This window comes from Petaurus breviceps, unplaced genomic scaffold, assembly GCF_028583685.1.
Source record: "Petaurus breviceps papuanus isolate PSGF00001 unplaced genomic scaffold, PetGlider_PUasm1.0 225, whole genome shotgun sequence".
NCBI lineage: Eukaryota > Metazoa > Chordata > Mammalia > Diprotodontia > Petauridae > Petaurus > Petaurus breviceps.
Genome location: NW_027185889.1, coordinates 17,333,900 through 17,359,011, shown reverse-complemented (window position 1 = coordinate 17,359,011; position 25,112 = coordinate 17,333,900). Strand labels below are relative to the sequence as shown.

At 39.8% G+C, this 25,112-nt stretch overlaps 1 protein-coding gene across 1 annotated transcript in view; it reads right to left on the bottom strand.

Moving 5' to 3' along the window:
• The window catches only part of CFAP54 (cilia and flagella associated protein 54), a 307,374-nt gene that overhangs the window by 60,775 nt on the left and 221,487 nt on the right, over window positions 1-25,112 (bottom strand). Inside the window, exons 52-59 of the mRNA XM_069095069.1 lie at window positions 22,430-22,499; window positions 21,459-21,606; window positions 18,872-19,029; window positions 18,271-18,450; window positions 18,038-18,164; window positions 7,123-7,275; window positions 3,386-3,488; window positions 1,595-1,676 (exon numbers count right to left, since the gene is read on the bottom strand). Of these exons, the coding sequence (XP_068951170.1) occupies window positions 1,595-1,676; window positions 3,386-3,488; window positions 7,123-7,275; window positions 18,038-18,164; window positions 18,271-18,450; window positions 18,872-19,029; window positions 21,459-21,606; window positions 22,430-22,499 (1,021 nt within the window). The remainder of the gene's footprint in view (window positions 1-1,594; window positions 1,677-3,385; window positions 3,489-7,122; window positions 7,276-18,037; window positions 18,165-18,270; window positions 18,451-18,871; window positions 19,030-21,458; window positions 21,607-22,429; window positions 22,500-25,112) is intronic.

Sequence of the window (25,112 nt, the reverse complement as noted above, 5' to 3'; positions counted from 1 at the left end):
AAACTAATAAATCCTAATAATCTACATATATATCCCCACATTGGCATGCATTGCCCTTCTGTCTTTGGTATCTTGGTATTCTCTCAGAGGGTCTGCTACCCTCCAACTGGCAAAATCAGGACAGATCAGATTTATGTCCTCACAATTTCTGTTCCCAACTAATGCTAAGAATTAGGAGTTGGCTGTGTTAAGATTTCTAGACAAGAGAAAACAAAAATATCCATTTCTTCAAGTGAGGTCTGTTCAAACTGAATTGATGGCCTAGTCTGGTATCTTGGTTGTCTGTCTGCTCTCACCAGAACAAGGTGAGGTCTCAGAGGGTACAAATAATAAAATCCCCTGAAGTGATTGCCTGTAAATTATGGCAATCGGTGCCAGCCAAGGATTCATTATTTATACTCCTTGGGTCCTAGCTGTACACATGCTAAAGGAAAAATGGGGGAAAGCCAAGGACCTCTCTCAACTCAGAGCTATGCAGAGTATTTGGAAAGTGAGGTCATTTTTAGGTTGTCTGGGAGTGGGGGGTGGGGGTGGTAAGTCAAAGTTCAGGTTGAATGCTCCAGACACAGGGAGGGAGCTCACTAATACATACATTTCTATAACAAGCTTTAAAATAACAAGTTGCAGGCCGATTTGCAATCTTAGATGGGCATTCACCCCCTCTCTTCTTCCTATAATCTATGAAAAGGAGCAACTTAATTTTTTTTAAGGGGTCGCCTGAATTAAGCTCCTTTCAGCTTGCTACTTCTGTGAAAGGACTTATACAATCCAATACAAATTATTAAACATCCACTTATATGTAAGGGCATATACACACATAAAAATATACAGACCTTCTATTGAACAACCTCTATGGCATCTACTTTAAAGGGTTTTTTGTTTTCTTTTCTGTTTATTTGTTTGATTTGGTACCTCATATGAAGGGAATTCTATAAGTATTATTGGTTGCCTGACAATTTCGGAAGGTTGAATAAAGTCAACATGTAAAAAAAGTCGAGAAAGAGTTGAAAATGAAAGATGATGAAAAATGTCTTAGAACCATCAAGGTTTGAATAAGATCTTTTATTTTCTAATTCAATGCCTAATGGCAGCTAGGCCTGAGACACTGGCTGTGTAACCCTGGGCAAGTCACCTAACATTTGTCTGACTCAGTTTCCTCAGCTGTAAAATGAGGATAAAAATAGTACCTGCCTCCTTGGGTTGTTGTGAGGATCGTCTTATAAAGCCCTTAGTACAGTGCCTGGCGCATAGTAGGTGCTAAATAAACAGTAGAACAGCAGTTTTAAGTAGATGAATCCCTGAAAAAACAGGGATTTTGAGAAAATGAGTTGGGTTTAGCATAGGCAGGGACCCAATCCTCCAGTGGTCTGCAAGTGATGTTCTACTATAAACGGTGAAAAAACAAGCCAATCCAAAGGTTTGCATCACCACACATCCAAGTCACTCTGTGATCCTGAGACCATGATTACAGAAGCTTGGAAAAGCAACCATTTTCACGAGCCATAGGTGAAAACCACCCTCATTACTTTATACCCACACTACATATAAATACAACAAACCCCAAAGAAGCTCATATGGTAATGAAATAGTTTACCTTAGATTTTGCATTGGATTTTTTAAGATTCTCCATATGTGAATATAATAGGGCTATTTCCAGGTAGGATTTCCTTATCATCCTAAGGAAAAAAAAAAGAAAAAAAAGGAAGTTGCAGAATTGCAAAGAGTAGCTTAACTATTCATTATCATGCAGTCCCTGCTACTCCCTCATCATCTCTGACTCCTGACTTCCCTGCCTTTCTTCAAATCCCAGCTAAAATCCGAACTTCTACAGAAAGCATTTCCTGATCCCCTAATTCCAGGGCTTTCCCTCTGTTGATCATTTCCAATTTACTCTGTAAAGATCTTATTTGTACATTATTGTTGTTCAGTTGTTTCTGTCCTGTCTAACTTTCTGTGACCCCATTTGAGGTTTTCTTGGCAAAGATACTAGAGTGGTTTGTCATTTCTTTCTCCTGCTCATTTTACAGGTGAGGAAACTGAGCTAAACAGGGTTAAGTGACTTTCCCAGGGAGACACAGTTTGTAAGTGTCTGATGCTGGATTTGAACTCACTAAGATGAATCTTCCTGACTTCAGGCCCAGCACTCTGTGCACTATGGTGCCACCCAGGCCCTATTTGTACACAGTTGCTTACATGTTTTCTCCCAGAAAGACAGGGAGTTCCTTGAGGGCAGGGCCTTTTTCCTGGTATTTTTTTTGGCTCCCCAGCACTTAGCACAGCACCTGGTATATAGTGAGTGCTTAATAAAAAGCTTGCTGACTGACTCCTTTTGTAGCCAATTGCTTCATAAAGAGAGGGAGTTGGTTAAGCCAAATCATCAGTACTTACTTCCTTCCCCAACCCTCTTCCCCTCTTTTTTCCCCTGGGGTTGTGGCTGTTGCCTTTGGTTCCTTGACACCTAAAATGACACTGATTTAGAAAAGTGTTGGGGGTTTTAAGCTTTTTTTGTGTCATGGACTCCTCAGATTTTTTTTTAATTTATAATTGAAATAAATGCTAAATTTCAGCTAGAGGTTAGTGAAAATCAAGATCTATTTTTTTTGTCCTCTAAATTCACAAGCCCCTTAAATCTAGAGGGTCTGTGGACCCCAGATTAAGTACCTCTATTCTATTGTTACTAAATATGTGCTGGGAAATCTTGGATCCAATGCCATCCAGTACCTCCCCATACATCCAAGTGAGCCTTTTCATGACAGCATAGAACATTAAGGAAGAATTAAAAATAACCATGAGGAGATTGTGTACTAGTTGTGATACTAGTGATCCAAGGGCTTTCAAGGAGATCAGGTTATGCCAGGATCTCTTTTCCCCCTTCCAGGACAGTTGGGTTTTAGTCCTGGCTCAGACTAGACATGTTAAGAAACTCCTCTAGGCCTATTCTCCTTCAGTACTTGCACCCCAGGGACAGTTCCTGTGATGGGACAGTTTACCAGAGGTTTAATTTGTGGGCTAGGGGATGTATACACCAGTACTACAAAAGAGAGTCTACCAAGTGGGCTGAAGAGTTTAATAACGATGTTTGTTTCCCAGTGTAGTAAGTGTTGAGCCACTCTTGGGAAGGGCATCATCACAAGCCATCTTCATGTACTAGGTCCTAAAGCAGAGGTGAAATTTGTGGTTGAGGACCAAATGAGCAAACTTGTTAATCAGTAATCCCTTAAATTACTAGAGAAGAAGCATGCAGTGACCAGCAGGGGACAAGAAGAGGCTTCACAACCATTTCTGACTTGAATAGTCTAAGAGAAATCCCCCCCAAACAAGGGCAAGAAAAAAGGGCAAACACATAAACTGCCATGATGGAAAGATGTGTTGATTTTTTTTTTACCAGAAATTTTGATCATTTTTCAGACTTATTTTTATAGCTTCAAAGAGATCATCAGCTATAGGCGTTATCTCATCTTCAATAAACATTTGACGTTCTGATTTGCCTGAAAGACAGGAAAGGGAAAAAGCAGGCATTAAAGTTATTTCTGTCCTTCATTTGGGCCCCCAACATTTCATGCTGGAAAATTAGAAAACCAAATGTACTTTTTAATCTTTCTTGCGGCAGGAAGACTCATAGTGGGGAAAGGTACTTAAATGGTTCTCAGGAAAATTCAAGGTTGCAACATCTGCTGCCAGATGAAGAAGTCTGTTTGCCATTAGGATCATCAAGTGGACAGAGGCCACTGAACAACTAATCAACCATTCTGGTATGTATCTTGTTCCCAAGTCTTTTCCACAATTCTTATCCTCATCCCCTCACCTCTCTTTTTACATATGTGCTTTGTTTCTCCCCCCTACCTCCTTTTTTCTCCTTTCCCTAACTATCCCTTCTTTATTGTCTACCTTGTCTAACAGGGTAAAAAATGTAGACCAAAATAAATAGAACAAAATAAATTGGTCCTTGGCAACATCAACAAATAAATGGAAACATTTCAATCCCTTCATGTGGTCCTTCCCAGTCCTTCTTGGAGAGTTCACTGCCTGGTTTAGACCTAAGCCTGTTCCCTTGATGTTTTCAAAGGCATCACAGCACCAATACTTCAGAGAAAAACAGGAAAAATGAACACATAAATGTCAGAATATTGCCATAAAAACTGATCATGTAAATATGACAAATAAAAAATCTGACACCTAAAACATAAAAGGAAATGTTAAAAAAAATCATAATGAAAATTCCTGGTTCATGTTACATGAATGGTTAATGGAGATGAACAATTTTTAAAAGAGGAAACAAAAATTGTCAATAATCACTAGAAAAAAGTATTATCTCACCAATAATTAAAGCAGCTTTGAGGTAATGCCTCATACCCATCAAATTGGCAAAAATAAAAACTCAATGGTGTCAAGGTTATAAAGAAACTAGTCCACTCATTCATTGCTGATGGAATTACAAAACTGCAGTCTTTTTGGAGAATAACCTGGCAGTATACAGTAAAAACTACAAAAATAAGTATATCCCTTGAATCGATAATTCCATTTTGGGCAATATTTTCTGACAATCACCAAATATTTAAAAAGTTGTCAATCAAAAGATTTTTATGGCACCATTATATGTAATTGGAAAAAAACCACTACCTGAAAGCAATCAAAATAGCTAATAATAGAGGGGACAGTTAAATAAATGGGTTACATTACTATAATGGAATTCTATAATGCAATTATGCAGCATAAAAAGAAATCCAGGAAGACCTTTATGAAATAATACAAAGGGGGAAAAGCAGAGGCAGAAAAATGGAGCCTATACTGTCAGTCAAGTCAATAAACATTCATTCAGTACCTAACACATACTGGGCACTGTGCTAAGTGCTAGGAACACAAAGAAAGGCAGAAGGCATCCCTGCCCTCATGGAGCTCACAATCTAATGGGCACACAAGAAAAAGCGAATGAGAATGAAAGGACATAAGGAAGAAAGGCAAAAGGCATCCCTGCCCTCATGGAGCTCACAATCTAATGGGCACACAAGAAAAAGCGAATGAGAATGAAAGGACATAAGGAAGAAAGGCAGAGCAGTTTTAAGAGCAATGTGTATAATTTATCCTACACGCTGAAAAAAAAAAAAGCAGTACATACAATCCTCTTTTTGTGGTAGGAGGGCACCAGTCCAAAAAGATTCTGTCACTATATATGGAAAAACTCATTTTTGTCAGTTAAATTCAATATAAAAAACATACGTGCTTATACGTTTAAAAAAAACAATAATGAATTGACAAAGGGTCCTGATGAGGCCTTAAAGGAAAGGAGTGGGAAAAGCAATCCTTTATGCTTTCACCTTGATTTAAATGCGCTTAGCACAGCTCCTGGCACACAGTAAGTAAGCCCTTTGTTAACTATCATCATCACTAACCATGAATAGTTAATAAGTATCGATGTGTAATGTTAAACATCTAACAAAAGATTTAATTTCTTTTTAAAACCGGTCATATGTTATGTGTATGGACACGGACATCCTCCACTATAGCTCTCTTCTGCTTCCTCACTGAGGCATGAACTAGTCCCAGGGATCCCAGAGACACCATCTGACAAGTACAAACTTCATCAGCCCTCCCTCATCCCACCCTGAGATGGATGGGTGACTAGTACAGATGGACAGAATACAGGCCAGCAGTCCATGCACCAGTCTTGCTAGGCTTCCCAAGAGCCTTATTGTGAGGTTGGCTGCAAAGGGATGGGTTTTTCAGCCTCTCCCAAAGACCAGCTACTAAGACACAGAGAGAACCTGCAATCTGTGTTAAAGTGAAGGGTGAGCCCCACCAATGAAGGAGTCTATGTATGGGCAGAATAGCATCCACAAGTAGCACAGATGTGTTACAAATGGCACATTTTGATACTAATAAAAATGGATGGCTAAGATGGGGGTGAGGAATCTCTTCCCAACAATAATAGCAGGCATCTATAGAGCACTTTAAGGTTTACAAAGACCTTTAGAAAATATTATCTCACTTGATCCTCACACCAACCTGTAGTGCCAACACAATCTTCACGGTGTTAACAGCCACTATAAATATGCTGGTATAGTGCTCAATTGCAAAATATAATAGACTCTCCATATAGAAGACAGAACCAAAACATTTATTCACACACCAGAAAACCAAATCCCCAAACCAGTAAGCCTATTCCATCATAGTAGCAAAGAAATTAATAAACTGTAACAGCACAGAGAGCCCCAGCATTTTTTAGCCTTCCCACAAACCAACATTTAATCACAAGTCTAACTGTCTCCCTTGGATGCGTCCTCTCCTCCCTCCAATCTAGCTGCTCTGACTCCCAGTTTCCTGTGGGTTCTGCTCCACCCTTCTGCAAACTCTTCCCACCACAGGCTCCATGCGATTATATTCAGCCTATTAGAGGGCAGGTCTTCAAATTCCCTTAGATTTAGTAAGGGGCAGGGAAGATCTTCAAATTCCCATTACCATTACAGAACCTTGAGAGATAGCTACCAGTATTATACTCATTTTACCAATGGGGGAATAGGGGCTGGCACACAACTAATACATGATTGAGGTAGGATTTGAACTCAGGTCTTCCTGATTCCAGATCCAGAACTCTATCGACCAGGTCACAATAGTCAAGCATCAGATGTTAATATATGTAAGTTTAACATGAAATTGAACCTTCAATGAGAATAATATACATATTCATAAGAACCAGTATTTCCAGACAAAGTTGAAAAATTGTTGTTTTATCTCATGTTAGGCATGACAAAGGTATGAGTATTTTCACCTCGCCTGCATGATAATGTCATTTATATGATCTTTTAAGACATACAACCCACTTTACACATGTTATCTCATTTGATCCTCACAATAATCCTGTAAGGTAGCTGCTATTATTATTACCAGTATTTCACAAATGAGAAAAAGGAGGCTGAGAGTCTGAGTCACTTGCCCAGGGTCATGAACTTAGTAAGTGTCTGAGACAAGACTTGAACTCAGGTTTCCTGATTCCAGGTCCAACACTTTGTCCACCTAGTCACCATTAAAACATGTCAACTACTGGAAAGGATTGGCATCAGAGAAATGGAGGAAAGCTGCTTATGATATGAATTCATCGTACCCAAAACAACAAATTTTCCTTACCTTTCTCAAACAGGATTTCAGCTTCTAATTCACCTTCTTGTATTGCAGCTGTCCTACAATGATACAGTGCTATCTCAAAGAGATGAATGACAGGTGCCCATTGAAAAGGATCCCTTTTCCTGGAAGAAGCTACTTGCTTGGCTAACATATGAGCTAGAATAGAAAACAGGGTCACAATAAATGAAAAAAAAAATAAGACAGAGAAGCCATCTGCTAGAAGAGTAAACTTTCCAGAAAGTCAGTGATCTTATAGGAAGGTCATCCCTAACTAGTATGGTTTGAGGTATCTTAGGGAACTTGACAATTTCCAATTCTTCCATAAAGATTTTCTTATTTTTCTACAGATTTTATTTAAAGATCCTAAGTCAATAAAGGGCTGGCCTCAGAGTTAGAAAGAACTGAATTCAATTCCTGCTGGGAATGTATATGTGGGAGAGTGTGCCCCAGGTACTGGGGAGAATGCTTTGTTCTTATAATGCCATTTGATTAAATGTCTTTGTAAAAGCTAATTCCATCTCCTGACTAACTGTTAACAGGAATCACACCAGTGAAAGCTCAAAAACTACATATAGCATTGGGAAGTGTTAGGGGGATAGCCACCCATAGGTTTGCCCCTAGAGCCCTGAGAGGAATAGTCAATATCCTTTGGGCAGTCAACCCAACACACCAATTGGAGAAGCAAACAGGGAGGGGGAGGCATACAGATGTCTCTGAACAGATGCACAGTAAGAGAAAGAGGAAAAACAGAGATAAAATAGGGCTGAAATCAGGGAATAAACATGTGAGAAGAGTTTGTGCAGTATGTAAGAGGAGAGGGGATCTGGTCATTGATGATGGAGGCTGGGGGAACTGAAGGGAAGTGACTAAGTCAGCATCATTCAGAGGGGGGATTAGGGAGATAAAGAGACCTGATTCAGGATACAGTGTCAAATTGGCAGAGATATTAAAATGCTCTTAAACAGACTCTTTTTTCTTTTTTACAAACTTGCATTTGTTTTATTAACCCTTTCAACCCTAAAAAAAAGCATGAATCAGACCATGTTTTAAGAGCCAAATAGCTCAAAGTCACTAGAGAAAGACCCAGAGAAATCTTTCTTCTCTGGTTCCTCCTGACTTACCTTACAAATACTCACCCTTCTCTTCCAGACTGGCCTCTTTTTTTTTTCTTTCTTTTTTTTTCTTGTCTGCCCTCCAGGCTTGGACATAGCTTTGAGATTCAGGCTAGTTATGCCCTTTACAGGAAAATTTGCCCCCTCAAATTTATTGATATGAAATAAGAAATGAAACTAACAGAATGGATCTGAAAAAAAAAACCTCACTGGGGACTGAGGATAGAGGCATCAGCCGTGAGAACAAGAACGTGGGCCTGGCTGCAAAGGTCGTGTGGAGCTGATGCCATTGTTGGAGAAGCCAACTGAGGCATTCCGAGTGCCCCATCACATCACAGGGGTGCTGGCCCAACAGAATGGACCCTGACCCATCCAGGGGATCTGCCATGGGTGAAAAGGGCTCCCTGTGGGACAGGAATGAACCATCCTCATTTTGCTTCATCAATGGTCAGTATATGAGGGCTTTTGTTAACCACAAAGTCAGAGAATTAAAAATGATAACATGTTCTAAGCATTTTCAAATATCTTTAAATTTCTTATAATGTTCTAAATCACAGTCACACATTTTGAGCTGGAGGGGAATTTAGAGGCCATTTGGTCCAGATGTAGCGGGAACCTGCAAAACTCTCAAGTGTAGCCCAAACCAGATTAAAATACCATGTCAAATTAGGCTTAAAAGATAAATATGTAACATAGATAATAGTGATTTGTCATTTTCTAAGTTAATATATGGCCCACTGGATTAGTTTCTTTTATTTTAATACCACCCTTCACTTTTATAGATGAGGAAACCAAGGCCCAGAGGCTTGACCAAGATCAGACAGATGTCAGTGGCAAAGACATTACTCAAATTCAGTGACTGTGACTCTAAGGTCAATACTCTTTGAACTGGACCACACTGCCTCCCATAACACTACAGGTGTCAGATGTTGCAGGAAAGGGAAAAGAAAGGAATAAGCATTTAAATATCACCTACTATGTGCCAGACAAACTGTGCTAAGTTCTTTACAAATATTATTATATTGGATCTTCACAACAACCCTTACAGGAAGGTCTTGTTATTATCTACATTTTACAGTTGAGGAAACTGAGGCAAATGAGGATTAAGTGACTCGTCCAGGGTCATATAGCTAGGGTGTCTAAGGCTGGATTTGAACTCAGATCTGCCTGTCTCCAGGCCCAGCCTTCTATCCACTGTTCCCCTTGCCACCTTATAAATCATTAATTGGTACAAATTAATATCATGTGGACAGCTAGGTGATTCAGTGGATAGAGGCCTGGAGTCAGGAAAATCTGAGTTCAAATCTGACCTCAGACACTTCCCAGCTGTGTGACCCTGGGCAAGCCACTTGACCCTGGTTGCTTTCAGTTTCCTTAACTATAAAAAGAGCTGGAGAAGGAAATGGCAAAGCAGTCCAGTATCTTTGCCAAGAAAACCCCAAATGGAGTCATGAAGAGTCAGACACAGACCTTCACAGGAGGAAGAATATATATGTATGTATATTAATGTATACACACACATTCATGCATGCACATGTGTACATATGTATATGTATATATAAATACATGCATATTTATACACACATGTGTATGTATATCTACACATATATACATACACACATACTTACATAGCATTCTTTTGATATAGCTCTTTTTGTAAGATATTAATATTCATCCTTAGGAAAACAGGTGGGGTAGAGATGTAGAAATCCAATCACACCATCTTACTGGTGTGGATAATCTGCCCATGAATGGAAATGACAAGCCTTCCCTGACATAGTAAATAGTCTCACAGGTGCTACAGGCCCCTCACAAATGGCATCACTGAGTGGTTGGCTTTCCAGTGATATTCCCTGAACTTAGCTAGGCTGATCCATAGAAGACATGACGCCATCTTTACCCTGCCTCTATATGATTCCCTTCTAGCTCAGAAAGGTCCAACAGGGTTCAGCTGGTAAACCTTCAAGGACCCCCAATTTTCGCCAGGCTATGATGAAGCCCTGGCCTTCCACTCTGGGGGGAGAACATGTCTGTTAAAGCTGGATAAAAATTAAGTCTCAGGTGTTTGGCATTCACTTCTTATTAAAATTATTGTCCAATAAAAATATATTAATGTGGAATAATATCAGTACACAAATTTAAGAGGAAATTGGCAGTATTATGGATGCCTGTCATTTCTTGGTTTCTAGAAATAAAACCCCAAGATATCTTTTTGCTGAAGGCTTTAGGAACATGAATCCTTTCTTTAAAGCTGCCACATTCTTGGGATAGGATCTACATTGTCACTATAAAAGAAAGCTTACGCTTCCTATCAGGCAAAGAGTGTCACACATTTTATGCTTCATAATATTGATACATCAAGAAAGCAAAGAGCCCCATTCTTTTCAATAAACTAGAAATTGTAGGAGCTGGTGTTGTTTTGACAAGAAAGCTGTTCTTGGTTTTGTTTTCTAAATCTGTATTCAATGCAACATAACAGAAACAAGCTGTTCACTAGCAAAATGAGTCCCTCAAATTACAACAGTTTTGTCATCTTGAGCGGGTGACAAGTTTTCAGGTTCTTAAGGCAGAAAAGACAAGTATACATTTGGTTTCACCCACTGTGTACTTTTAACTCCCAGTTAAATCAGATGCAATAATGGGGGCAATTGTGGCATCAAAAGTCCAGGGAAATAATTGTTATGCAGTGCCAGGGCTTGGTATATTCTGGGCAATTAGGAAATTCTTATCGACCAATGGACTGCTGACCGCTCTTGGCCCCAACCTTTCCCAGCCTCATTGGGCTTGACTTCCACTCCAGCAAGTGGCTATTCAGTCATTCGTCCAGTCTACATGCCTGGAAGGAACACCCTTCTCTTCCTTTAACCCCAGCTCTAGCACCATCTTTTGAATGAAACCTTTCCTGATCCCTTGCACTGCCCCCTAACTACCTTCTATAGAAATACTTTGTACATATTAATCCCACTAGACTATAGGCTCCTTAAGAACAAGGACAAGTTTTTTTGTTTTCTTTTGCTTTGTTTTTTGCCTTTCTTTGAATCCCTGGTGGTTAGCACAGTGCCTGGAACATTAATAGGTGTCTAATAAACACTTGTTGACTTAGCTTTAGATTTCTGCTTTATACATTTGTCTATGGACTTGTCTCCAACAGAACCTAAGTCTTATGAGTAAGGATTGGTTCATTCTTTTAACTTGTATCTCTAGTGCCTAGCACAGTATTGGGCACATGATAGGAACTTAATAAATGCTTGCTAAATGATTTCTGGATTTCTATAATGGAGAGAATTAATGTGCCCAAACATCTCCAAGAATCACTTACAAAATGTTATTGATGTCAATTTCCATTCGAAAAAAAAAAAAGCAAAACAATTTAGAAGTTGGCAGAATGAGGATTATTTAGTGATGTCTTGACTAAATAAAGCAATTTCTAATAAAGTAAAAATATTGTATATTGCACTTTAGCAAGGGTCCAAGGTACCAGAGAATGCCACACACTGCCCATGCCATACATACAGGCTACCGAACACTCTAACAATAACCTACAAAGCTGATTAAGGGACAAAAGCCATAAATGAGCATCTTATATCATTAATTAAGTAGTGTTTGTATTCAGAAAATCATAGCATCATCACCTGGGAGCCAGAAACGACCTTGGAGGTCATATACTTCAACTCCTTCAGATGAGGAAACAGAGGCCCTAAGAGAAGTAATTTGCCTAAAGTCACACTGGGAAAACATAGCAGACACAACAGTTGAACCCAGAACATTGTATTCCAAATCCAATACCCTTTGATGGGTGATGCAAGATAAGCCTTAGAGGCAGCAATAAGGACCAGAGTTCCTTTCTGAAGAAAAAGCTTTCATTTACTACAGTTCTAGAGAGCTGAAGCAGTGGCAAAGGACACCCATCAAAGGGCAAGCTTCCCATTGGCCACAGCATGAAAAGAATTGCAAGCTGGGCCAAGAGACCTCTTCATGACACACACCTGTCACTCAGATTAATTGGAGGAAACCGAGAGACAGACTTAGTCAATTCATTAATCAGGATCCTGGCTCTAGCTCTCCTGCAAAGGATTATCCCTACAGAGACATTTAAAATCATGTGTCTTCTGGATAAATGTTATTCTGAGATGATATCACATAGTGACAAGTCACAAAGAGTTGTGAAATTCAAGCATGTTACCCTGGATGACAGTAATGAACCAAGAAGGGTGATTTAAACAAATGACTAAATCAAGAAGAAGAGAAACCAGATGTTGATTAATGGAGATACCACTAATTATTTTCTGCCCAGGAACAGTCAGCCCAAAACAACTACACAATTTTTCTGTGATTTGTAATGGAGTTACTTTGACCATTTTGCCACTAGAGAAACAATCTAAACCAGTTTTCATAAGTTTCTTAAAAAAAATAATTGTCTTTATATTTTTGAACCTTTCTTGAAGTAGCATGATGACAAATTAATTACCAGGAGGTGAACTGGTAATATTTTCTGAAATCTACCCCTCAACAGCTTTAAGAACTCAAAAACATATAAAATTATCTAAATCTTTTTGCTTTGCCTATGATATTTCCATTCCAGCCTATATATTAACATCATTGAATTCTGTCACCCAGTCCCTACATATACCCCTTAGAAGATTAGTGGTCTGAGGCAGCTAGGTGGCGCAGTGAATAGAGCACCAGCCCTGGAATCAGGAGGACCTGAGTTCAAATCCAGCCTCATACAGTTGACACACTTATTAGCCGTGTGACTTTGGGCAAGTCACTTAACCCCAACTGCCCTCCAAAAAGAAAAAAAAAAGATTAGTGGTCTTCTGTTTGAGGATGGAGGATTGATAATATATGTGCATATAGCCATATATGTGTATATGTGGATATACACATACATATATGTATATATACACATACACACATATACATATACACATACTATAAGTCGACAAGGCAGACAGAAAACTTGAAATTTCTGACATATGAGGCACAATTTCAGGGGCAATATTTCAGTGAAGCCATTTACCTCTTATATTCCTCAAGACTTTTCAGATTTTAAAATATTAGACTATTTTATGCACATAGCTCTATGCCTGTAAGTGTGACATTTAAAAGAAAATTTAGACTTGTCACTGGTGCTCTCTCTCTACACACACACTCACACATACACAAAACCATGCTTTATAGAATTATATACCTATATTATTTAATATATGGCCATGCTTTATATAAATATATAAACATATCACATTATATTACATGTATATAAAAATATAACTGATGCACTCATGGTTAGTAGGTAATAGTGTGATACTCTGGCACTTAGAGAAATTAAAAGGAATTGAGTGACATTTTGCTCAATTTTAGCAAGTGAATCTCACTGGGAAAAAGGCATCTTCAAAATCCATAGGTGATTTAGCCTAAACTATTATGATATAATATAAACAACAGTGTGATTTATAATTTACTAACAGTCGTGGATACTCCATGAGTCTAAAAGTCCAGGTAAGTAGACAAAGTGAAATAGTCGAAGGGTCTTCATGACAATTAAACTTTCCAGGACTATAAGCACAAGTTTCATGTTCTGGCAAATAAAACTCATCCTAGCATATGAGACACTTTATTTGAAAAGGGTTTGTCTCATTAAGAGAAAAAAAAAACAGAAAAATTCTCCTTTTTAATACTGGAGAGACTACGAGGGGAAGAGTGCTGGAAGTAGTAAGTCTACCAGGAGTAAATCTGAGGTCACATTTGAACTCAGGTCTTCCTGTCTCTAGGCTCAGCCCTCTTTCCATTTTGCCACCTCCAGGAAATGCACAGGATAAAAAGACATAAATGATCCATTCCATTGGAGGGCATGTTCATTTAGCCAAAATCAAAGATCCACTGAAAAACGAAGACAGGGTCCTGAGGCTCTTAGCCAAAGACTGACATCCAGAGCAAAAGCCAAAATGGTGGGTAAGTCCTTAGATTGAGGAGCAGGACACATGGAAGGAATAGAATGGAGTCAAAGGCAGAGGAAATGGGAAGCAATGAAAGAGTCCTAGGAAACTAGGCATTGGATAGGAGTAGAAGCCATGTAGCCATTACAGCAGAAAGAGTCCCAGACTTGGGATCACATCTTGAATTTGTGTCCCAGTTTCAATGTTTACTAGCTGGATGACTGAACAAGACACTTAATGTCTTAATGCCCCTCCGTTTCTAATCTGTAGAATAAGGGGTTCAACTTCATCATTTCCAAGGTCCATTTTGCACTGTCTCTCTTCCATACCAGAAATTACCTCTGTCTTCAACTAGAAGCCAGCTCTTCCTTCAAGACACAATTCAAGCACCACCTTCTACATAAAGCCATTCTTGGTGTCCCCACCTGCTAGTGCTCTCCTTGCCTCTATAAAATTATGTTGCATTTATTTTAATTTTTCATCAGAATTGTGGGATCTTAGATCCAGAGCTGGAAGGAGAACCTAGAGGTTGTTAAGTCCAGGTTTCCTTTTCCCAGGGTGATAAAGGTAATAGGCAATTTGAGGGTAATGTCAAGATTTTGAGCCTGGGTAACTTGGAAGAATGAACATTCATGGAATCAAGATGGCAGAGTAGCAGGTCCTCCAGCAGCTCCGGTTTCCACTTTCCCCAATCCATGTAAAAGGTGACTCTAAACAAACATTGGAGCTACAGAATCCACAAAATGACACAGAGAAGCTAACCTCCCGCTGAGGACAGCCCAGCAGGCCAGCAGGAATCAACCAGCGCAGCACTCTGGGAGCTAAACCCAGCCCCATGCTAAGGTTTTAGCCCCAGGGTAGGCCTGACAAACCACCAGCTGGAGGAACTCCAGATCACTAGCAGCTGTGGCGATCCAGAATTATCAACACATAGATCCCAAGGACAAAATGAGAAGTCAGTGCAGGACTCTGGGACCCAGTAGTTGGGAGTGCATGGGCTTTTGCCCCTGGGGCGAGAAGCCACTGAGGGCTGCAGTGTGGCAGCTTCGGCTCCTGGCCTGCACAGTGTAGGGGGACCAAGCGACCAGACTGAGTCTGCTTTAACCTGCTTGGATCTGGATTGCAGTCTAGGGTGGAGGTCCTGGGGTGTGTGACCAGCTTGCCAGAGTGTGTGGAGGCTACAGAGAGGGCACCCAACTAATACCTTTGGCAGCTGAGAAAACCCCACATTTGGGACGAAGCTCCCCATCTGGTGGCAGAGACCTACTATGGCAAAAAGCCCAAAAGTGAAGTAATTGAGTGGCAAAATGACCAGGCAAAGGAAACAAAGCAGACAGAAGATTCCAACATTAGACTCCTATTTTGGGGACAAAAAGGATCAAAGCATGGAACAGAAGGAAGACAATGAAGTTAGAACTCCTGCACCGAAAGCTTCAAAGAAAAATATGAGCTAGTTACAGGCCATAGAGGACCTTAAGAAGCAGATAAGAGAAGTGGAAGAAAAATTGGGAAGAGAAATGAGAACGATGCAAGAAAATTATGAAATGAGTCAACAGCCTGACTGAGGGAAATAACACCTTAAAAAACAGACTAATTCAAATGGCAAAAGAGGCTCAAAAAGGCAATGAGGAGAAGAATGCCTTAAAAAACCAAATTTGCCAGATGGAAAAAAGAATCTCAAAAGTTCACTGAGGAGAATCATTCCTTCAGAATTAGACTGGAGCAAATGGAAGCTAATGACTTTATGAGAAATCAAGATGCTGTTAAAAAGATTCAAACAAATGAAAGAATAGAAGGCAATGTGAAATATCTCATGGGAAAAACCACTGACCTGGAAAATAGATCCAGGAGAGATCATTTAAAAATTATTGGACTACCTGAAAGCCATGATCAAAGAAAGAACCTAGAAATGATCCTCCAAGAAACTCTCAAGGAAAACTGCCCTGATGTTTTAGAACCAGAGGGCAAAATAGAGGTTGAAAGAATCCACCGATCATCCCCTGAAAAAGATCCCAAAAAGAAAACTCCTAGGAATACTATAGCCAGGTTTCGAAATTCCCAGATCAAGGAGAGAATATTACAAGAAGCCAGGAAGAAACAATTTGAATATTGAGGAAACACAATCAGGATAACTCAGGATCTGGCAGTTTCTACACTGAGGGATCGAAGGGCTTGGAATATGATATTCCGGAGGGCAAAGGATCTGGGATTAAAAGCAAGAATCACCTACCCAGCAAAACTGAGTATCATGTTTCAGGGGAAAATATAGTCCTTCAGTGGAATAGAAGACTTTCAAGCATTCTTTTTTTTAAAGCAATTGGGGTTAAGTAACTTGCTCAAGGTTACACGGCCAGTTATTTTGTGTGGGTGCCAAGTATCTGAGGCTAGAACTGATCCCAGGTCTCCTGACACTGGGGCCGGCACTCTTACTCACTGTGCCACCTGGCCTCCCAGACTTTCAAGCATTCTTGATGAAAAAACAGAGTTGAATAGAAAATTTGACATTCAGATACAAGAAGCAAGAGAAGCAGGAAAAGCTAAACAGGGAAAAGAAATCATAAAGAACTTATCAAAGTTGAACTACTTATATTCCTACACGGAAAAATGATAATTGTAACTGATGAAACTTTTCTCAGTATGAAAATAGTTGAAGGGAATATATATATATATATGTCTATATTGGAGGGTATACGGGCATATGAATGCATATGTGAATATGTGTATATATGTTTACAGGTATACATAGATAGAGGGCACAGGACCAATTTAATAAGAAGGGAGGATACTTAAAAGGTGAAATCAAGAGGTGAGAGAGGAATATAATGAGAGGAGATGGGGAGAGACAGAATGGGGTAAACTATCTCATATAGAAGAGGCAAGGGAAAATGACTACAATGGAGAGGAAGAATAGGAAGGTAAAAGGGAATGGGTCAACCTTATTCTCATTGAATTTGGCTTGGGGAGGAAATGACATACATATAAATATATACACCCTACAAGAAAGTAGAGAGGAAGGGGATGAGAGGGCGGATGATGGAAGGGAGGGCAGGCTGGGGGGGGAGGGAAGTTGGAAGCACCCACTTTTGAAAAGTGACAGGATCAAAGTAGGGAATAGAACAATTGGCAGGTGGGATAGAAGGGAGGGAAATATAGTCTGTCTATTACAATATGTCTGCTATGGCAATGTTTTACATTAGCTACACATGTACAACTTATACTGAATTCCTTATCTTCTCAGTAAGGGTGGGTGACAAGGGAGCAAGGGAATGAATCTGGAATTCAAAGTTTTAAAATCAAATGTTTAAAATATGTATATATATGTATACTATTATCAATACTATTTTACATGTAATTGGGAAATAAGTTATACAGGCACTAGGGCATAGAGATCCACTGTGCCCTACTGGAAAAGTGGAAGGTTGTATGGGAGAAGATATGGGAGACAGCAGATTGGAGAAGGGAATATCCTGTGGGATTGCTATTTTGGGGAGGTGGGTACAGGAAAAATGGGGAGAAAATTTGCAACTCAAAATCTGGCAGAAATGAATGCTGTAAATCAGAAGTTAATAAAGCATTTGAAAAATGAAAAAAAAGACAAAAAATAAAATTATAAAATTATATAACACATGGTCCTTTTATTTTACAAACATATATATACATATATGTGTAATATCTAAACCTTTGAGGGGAAATTTTTAAAAGTATGATTTTGAAAAAGAACATGTTATAATGATTTATGTTACATCTACCACAATGTTCAGGGAAATCATCCTTTTTCCTTAAGTTCCTACAATCTACCTACAAAACAGTAACTTACAATGAACTCTTGATTTGTCATTCTAATGCAATGACATGTTTAAATTTCCTTACCAATTCTCATCTTCACTTTTGCCATTAAGTTGATCCATGGAAGATAAATGTTTCTCAGAGGGGACATGATATTTGCATAATCAGTGTCTGAAGAAGCCAGGTTAATTGTTTCACCCAAAGACAGAACCTGTCCAAGACAGACAGCAATGCTTTGAGAGAGTGACTCAACAGAGTTAGGGGTCAGGAAGGACAGGGGAAGTTTCTAAGTTCTACAGAAATAATTGTATCCTTACCTGTTCAATAATAATAGCATGAGCCTGATTTAATAAATCGAAACTTTCATTTCCAGGAGAGAGATATTTCTTGGGTTCCTCAATTTTCTGTAAGTCATCCATTAACACCAGGCTTTTCACAAGTATTAGGAAGCCTCGAGGAGAAACAAAGGGTTTTCCCTGAAGTAAACTGATTATATCCTATTAAAAAAGTTGAAAAATATTTACTAGTAAATTTATCCCAATACTAGGAGATGCTGTTTATTTATCAGACATTCAGAGCTTTATGCAACTTGAAAAGCTAGTTAAAAGAATAGAGTCTCTAGAGGTCAGCCTTGAACTTGGGAACAACTAGTTTCACATCCTGATTCTGACACCTACTAGGTACATTGACCTCTACAAGTCACTTAGACTCAGTGGCCCAAGAAAAATCTCTGCAACTATGAATGACAAAGGTAGAACCTATCTATATCAGTGGAGGGTTCTTCCACCATAGGAGTTCCTCATATGAATGAAAACATAAAAATGGACCTCCCTTCCCCCTCCACCCCAATGGAATAAGTTTGACTTGGTTACAGTTGGGATAATTGTCTACAAAATAATACAAAGGGGGTTCTTGTGCCTGCAGGTGCTTTATGATCTTGGCTGCAGTGTGCCTCTCTTGCAGGTCGAGCTTGACAGCCTGCACCAACACCTCTGCTTGCATCTCGGGGTCGTTCCAATCCCGTGCCTCCATGAGAACTTCATTTATCAGATGTCTGCGGTCCATCATTTCATTTTCTAAAAGAGACAAACAAATGCATTTAGTGACAATGTGCTTAGGAAGTGCAGAATTAGAACAAAGGCAAAAACAATGTGGATGATATCTCTAATGATTATAGGAATATCGCATGATGTAGTGTTGACACAATAATTGGATTGTTAACAAATGTGCTCTTTATGAGATATTTTGAAGACATTATTGCAACTAATGAGAAAGCACTTTAATGGGCGTCCATGTCTCAAATGAACAACAGAATTAAAATGAAATGATATTTAGCTTAAGATACATATGAAGGTCAATACAGACAATTAACTATCCGAGTGACCTGGGGCAGGTCATCTTTAACATTCTAGGACTCATTCTCCTCATCTGTAAAATGAGGAGACTGGATTTGATGAACTCTAAGGTACCTTCAGTTGTGACATTCTAAGAATCCAAAAATTAGAACTGAGACTTTATTTAAAATAGACCTAGTCTCCAACTGATGATGCTTTTGTGCTCTGAATGCTAGCTGTTTGGAACTCAGAATGCATTTCTTCACAGAAACAATTATGGAAACAATCATATTATTGTCTTTGATCCATCCCCCAAACTTAGTAAAGAATGTAATTAAGGTAGAGCATGTAACCAGGACTATCTCTATCACACCCACCTTTTATTTGTAACTTTCTCTGGGAAAATGAATTGGGAGTTCTAACTCAGGAAGCTAGGGATATAGCATGTTTCTCCCTTACTCCTTCCCCCAGCACACATCCTTGGATCCAATGGACTAGGAGCCCTTTATGTACATTAATCTATTTGATCTGTACAAAGATCTCAAAGCAGTTCAAATATTATGGTAAGAGTTCGGTATATGCCCAGGCCAGCTTAGAAGGTATCATCCATGTGGAAGACTACTGTTTCTGGGAAACTAGAGAACTAGAATGTACGTGGACATTCTGTGGTGGTCTGCCATCTTGATGGGAGCTGCATTTTTCTGTCGGCTGCATAGTCAGGACTATCGCCATCTTAAAAACCACCCATGGGGGCAGCTAGGTGGTGCAGTGAATAGAGCACTGGCCCTGGAGTCAGGAGGACCTGAGTTCAAATCCGGTCTCAGACACTTAACACTTACTAGCCGTATGACCTTGGGCAAGTCGCTTAACCCTAACTGCCCATCAAAAAGCAAAAAACAAAAAAAAACCCACCCATGGTCATTGGTGGCGTTTATGTCCAAGGGAGGAGGTGACTCTACCCAAAGCTGATGTGACCACATGGTAAAAGGGGGCAGGTGAGGCCTTAGGTTCTCCTTCCCCTCCTGAGAACATATGGCTCTCACATATATGCACATATATATGATATATCATATATCAATGTATATCATATATTTCTATATATGCACATATATATCATATATATGTACATACTCAGAGGTCTTTGACCTCGTTCATTTTTGTTTGTTTGTTTTTTCAAAGTGCAGAGAGTGGAATCTCTGCAAACACAAACCACAGGGACTCAGGAGTTGAGGATCAAGGCCAAATGTTGCAGCCAGCCCAACAGCAATGTCCTAAGTACTGAGGGTCCTGGGACACCAATCCATAGAAGCCATAATGTGGGCTTTGGACTTGAACTTGGATCAATGCTATGTAGGAAATGAGTTATGCTGTGAGTCTAATCCTGTCCCCACCCACTATTGGTATAGAGTAATAGCTTGCCCCCAAGATGTTACATCTTTGAAGTAAATATCCATTTGTAAAAGCTAATCCAATGTTGAGTAATTAAATGGAACTCAGGTGCTAGTCACTGAGCCTTAGAAAACGAGGGAACATGATTAGTGGGGACTCAACCCAATGGCAGAGAAAAGAGGCTCCCCAACCCTTTCTGGGTACCCAAGAAGCCTGAGTGGGATATAATTTGGCAGGTCTGGCCCTGAAAGAGTTGGAACATTCAGCCATGTGACACTATTCTATTTAAGATACTATTCTACTTCCCAAGGTATATGGATGGAGTGCCCAGAGTCAGGAAAACCTGAGTTCCAATGTGGCTTCAGACATTTACTAGCTGTGTGACCCAGGGCAAGTCACTTAACTTCTACCTGCCTCAGTTTCCTCAACTGTAAAATAGGAATAGAAGCACCTATGCCCCAGGGTTAATGGAGGAACAAATGAGATATTTGTAAAGTGCTTAGCAGATTGCCTGACATATAATAGGTAGGTACTTCATAAAATCCTGGTTTCCTTCCTTCCTTTTTCTCTCCCTCCTTCTCTCCCTTATTAGGCCATATGGCCTGTCAAGAGTCAGAAACAACATCAGAACCCATGACTCAAATTCTCAATCCAGACCACACTCGGAAATGGCAAAATCTAAATGTTACCCTAAAGTACACCTCACTAAAAACTCTATTCCCATAAGAGACATTTATCACACAGCCCAAAACGTTCTCCCTGGGAAGGGATCTTATTTGTACCTTTCAAGACCCCCATGCCGTGGATGTGTGCCACAGAGGCTACCACCAAGGCCAGGCGGCACCTCAGCCACATGTGAATGTTCAGATGTTCTCGGGCCGACATCCCAAGAGGCTCCAGGGCATCAAGCTCATCTGGGCTCTCATAAACCTGAAGCAATCAAAAGACAGTGAGAGCAGTGTTCCACTGCTAGATACAGTGCCTGACACACCATCCAGCACAACACCCACCAAAGGGGCACCCTGTATTCTGATGCCATATTTTGAAGCAAAGGGAAAAAAAGGAGTAAGGTACTGAGTCAATGGGAGGTACAAAGACCAACCAACATTTACTGAGGAGCCTTTTAGAAGTTAAATAATTATAAAACGCCACTTCCTAGCTATGTGATCATGAGTAGGTCACATCTGGGCCTCAATTTCCTTATCTATAAAATAAGAAAGTTGGGCTAGGTTCCCCCTGGGACTCCTTCCAGGTCTATATCTAAGATCCTAAAGTTCTGATAAAATATACTTATTATTGGATATTTGGGAAGTCTTCACAAAATGATTTCCCCAGAGTTGATTGATATCTCCATAGTTACTAGGTTTCCTTGGACAAAGCAAATGAACTCATGAGTTCTGGGTCAAAAGGAGAGCAGACAGATTCACTCCCTTTGACCAAAGAAACCTAATAATCAGGGGGAATAGTTTTGCCAAGATTTCTCCAATATTCAGTTATGAATTTATTTCATCAAGGTTTGGGCATACTGAGATTCTGGGGTGGAGAGGCACACAAATAGATTGATAGAAAACAGACTGATGGAATAGACTGATATAAAAAAATTTGTCTCCTAAGCATACTCAGTATCAAAGGAAGGAGTATTCCCCACGGATGGGGATGCATCCTTGAAGTATGTTGGTAATTCCAACATGCAAGCAGAGCAGTCTATAATTGATAATTTCATATTAAGTACTTTGGAGGAAAAAATACATACTTCTTCTTTAGTCTTTTGAAAAACTTCTGCATTCTGAAGAATTTTGATTGCAGTGAAAGCTATAGAAGTGCTAGGGAAGAAAACAAAAATAAATTATTTTCATAATTATTATGTGGCTATTGCTGTTATCAATAATACATTTGTGCTTTAATTTCCAAAGGTCAGAATTACTACAGAATCTAGACTATACCATGATTGTACTTACTATAAATATTCTGATTAATTATGAAAATGTGCATTTTGGAGTACTGTTCTTTAATTTTTTTATACCTAGAATGGTAGCATACTCTTGGGCTAAGAAAAGCTAAGACAGATGTGAATTTGTGTGCAGAATCTCACAGGTGAAAGGTACCTCTCAGAGCATCTACCCCAACCCAGGACTGGAACAAGAATCATCATTGCAACATCCCTGACCAAAAGCCTTAGTGAAGGCTCTAGTAAGGGAGAACCCAAAACCCCTTGAGGGAGCCCCTTCCACTCCTGCAAAGTCAACAATTCTGTTTCCAACACCTAGTCTTGATTTGTTCCTTTGTGTCGCCCACCCATTGTCCTGCCCTCTGGGATTTAGCAGAACTAGCTTAATTCTGCCACCATGGAATAACCTTTCCAACACTCATGTATCCGAAATCTTCTCTCCAGGCTAACCACCTGGAAATTCCATCAACTGATCTGTTCCACAAACACATATGCCTGCTTTGTGACAGGCTATGTACTAGGTGCTAGAGATAAAATGAGGAACACAAGAGTCCCTGCCCTCATGAGACTTACATTCTACAAAGGAGATAAATATATGCATAAATAAGTTTAGAACAAGGAAAAGGCATTTTGGAGGAGATGACACCCAAGTTGAACCTTAAAGACATAAGATAGGTAGAGAAGATAGGCAGTATGCACATTCCAGGCATAGGGAATGGGTTGGGTGGCTATATGTTGGTGGGAGAGGAGATACAGATTTAGTGGGAAAGGTCCATAATCCAATTTTGCTGAAGGGCAGAGTATATGGAGGGAAGAATAATGAAATAAGGCTAGAAAGGTGGATGGGAACTATACTGTGGAAAGTCATAATTTCATAATCCTACAGACCAGTGGAGTCAAGTGTAAGTAGAAATGGGGTCCACTGAACCATATATAGGGATCCACAAGGACCATATATAGACCTAGAAAACCATATGGTCATGTATTTCTTTTTAAAATCATATATCAACACATTAATCAGGAGCTACACTTTAATCTGGGTTATGGGACATACATGGCCTAGAAGTCATATGCATGGCCCCTCTGCAATTAACCAGGAGCCACTGAAGGTTTTTGTTCAGACAAGTGAACTGTAACTTAGGACGCTTATTTTGGTAGCTGCGGAGGATAGATTGTAGAGGGGAGGGGCTGGAAAGAGGAAGACCTATTAAAAGAATATTGTAGTAGTCTAGGTATAAAACAATGAAGACCTGAAGTCAGGTGAAGTTGAGAGAAGGGGGAAAATGATAGATGGACCGAGAAAGGAGAGATAGACAGATAATAAAAACATAGGAGAGAAACAGAGAGACAGAGATAGAGAGAAAGAGAACGTTTGTTAAACAATTTCATTGTACTAAGCACTGGGGATAAAAACGCAAGACAGACAGTTCCTGACCTTTCATTCTAATGAGAAAGAGCTGGGGTAGAAGAGGAGGAATTACACAGGGGCCTAACTTAGAGCTGGTGGCTGAGCAGTGAGGTAGAGAGAGGCTGGTTTCCAGGAAAGATAAGGCAGAAGCTTCCCATCTCATCAAAGATGGAGATAGAAATGAAAAGGTTCGACAGCTGACTGGCCACTGGATGCGGCAGGAGAGAAGGAAGTCAGGGAGGGCTCTGTGGTTACAAAATTTGGGAAGATGGCAGCTCTCCTGATCTTCACATGGAGAGGAGCTGAGGCATCCAGTACCCTGGGTCTCTCCAGATAATCTCTCTTTACTTTATTGGAGCACTCAGAACTGATCTCCATATTCCAATGGAGTCTGACCAAGGCAGAGGATAGTATAATCCCATCATGTCTGTAGTCCTGGATGCAATACTTCTCTGAAGGCTTCATGCATGGCTGCATGAAGGTTTTTTGTTTGTTTGGCTACCTGCCACACTGTGGACTGACACAGTAAACTCTGTAGATCTTTTCTCCGATGAACTGATTTCTCACCAAGTTTCCTCCATCTCTTCCCACATTGGGATTGAGACTGAACCTGTTATTTCATTGATATAGAGAAGTTCTGGTTGGGGAGGCACCTTCTCTTTAACTTTCAGTTTTAGTTGCCTGGACCAATGAGAGGTTAAGAGCCTTGATTGACCAAGGTCATGAGCCTTTAGCAATGTCACACCTTCAGTACATATCAAAGGCAGAACTTAAACTAGATCCTCCTGGCTCCAGGTCCAGTTCTTTATCTTCCCCCTGCCCAGTGCCATGCTGGACCATCACAAGCACCTAGTAAATACTTATTAATTGATCTGTTGCTCCCATATCTGTGAACTTGACTTCTTGAACTTGTTTAAGACATTATCTTTATTCAGATTAAATTCTCACAAATTATATTCAGTCCATTGTTTTAGCCTGTCAAGAGAAGATCAAGAGGGGACAGCTAGGTGGAACAGTGGATAGAGCACCAGCTCTGGAATCAGAAGGACCAGAGTTCAAATTCTGCTTCAGACACTTACT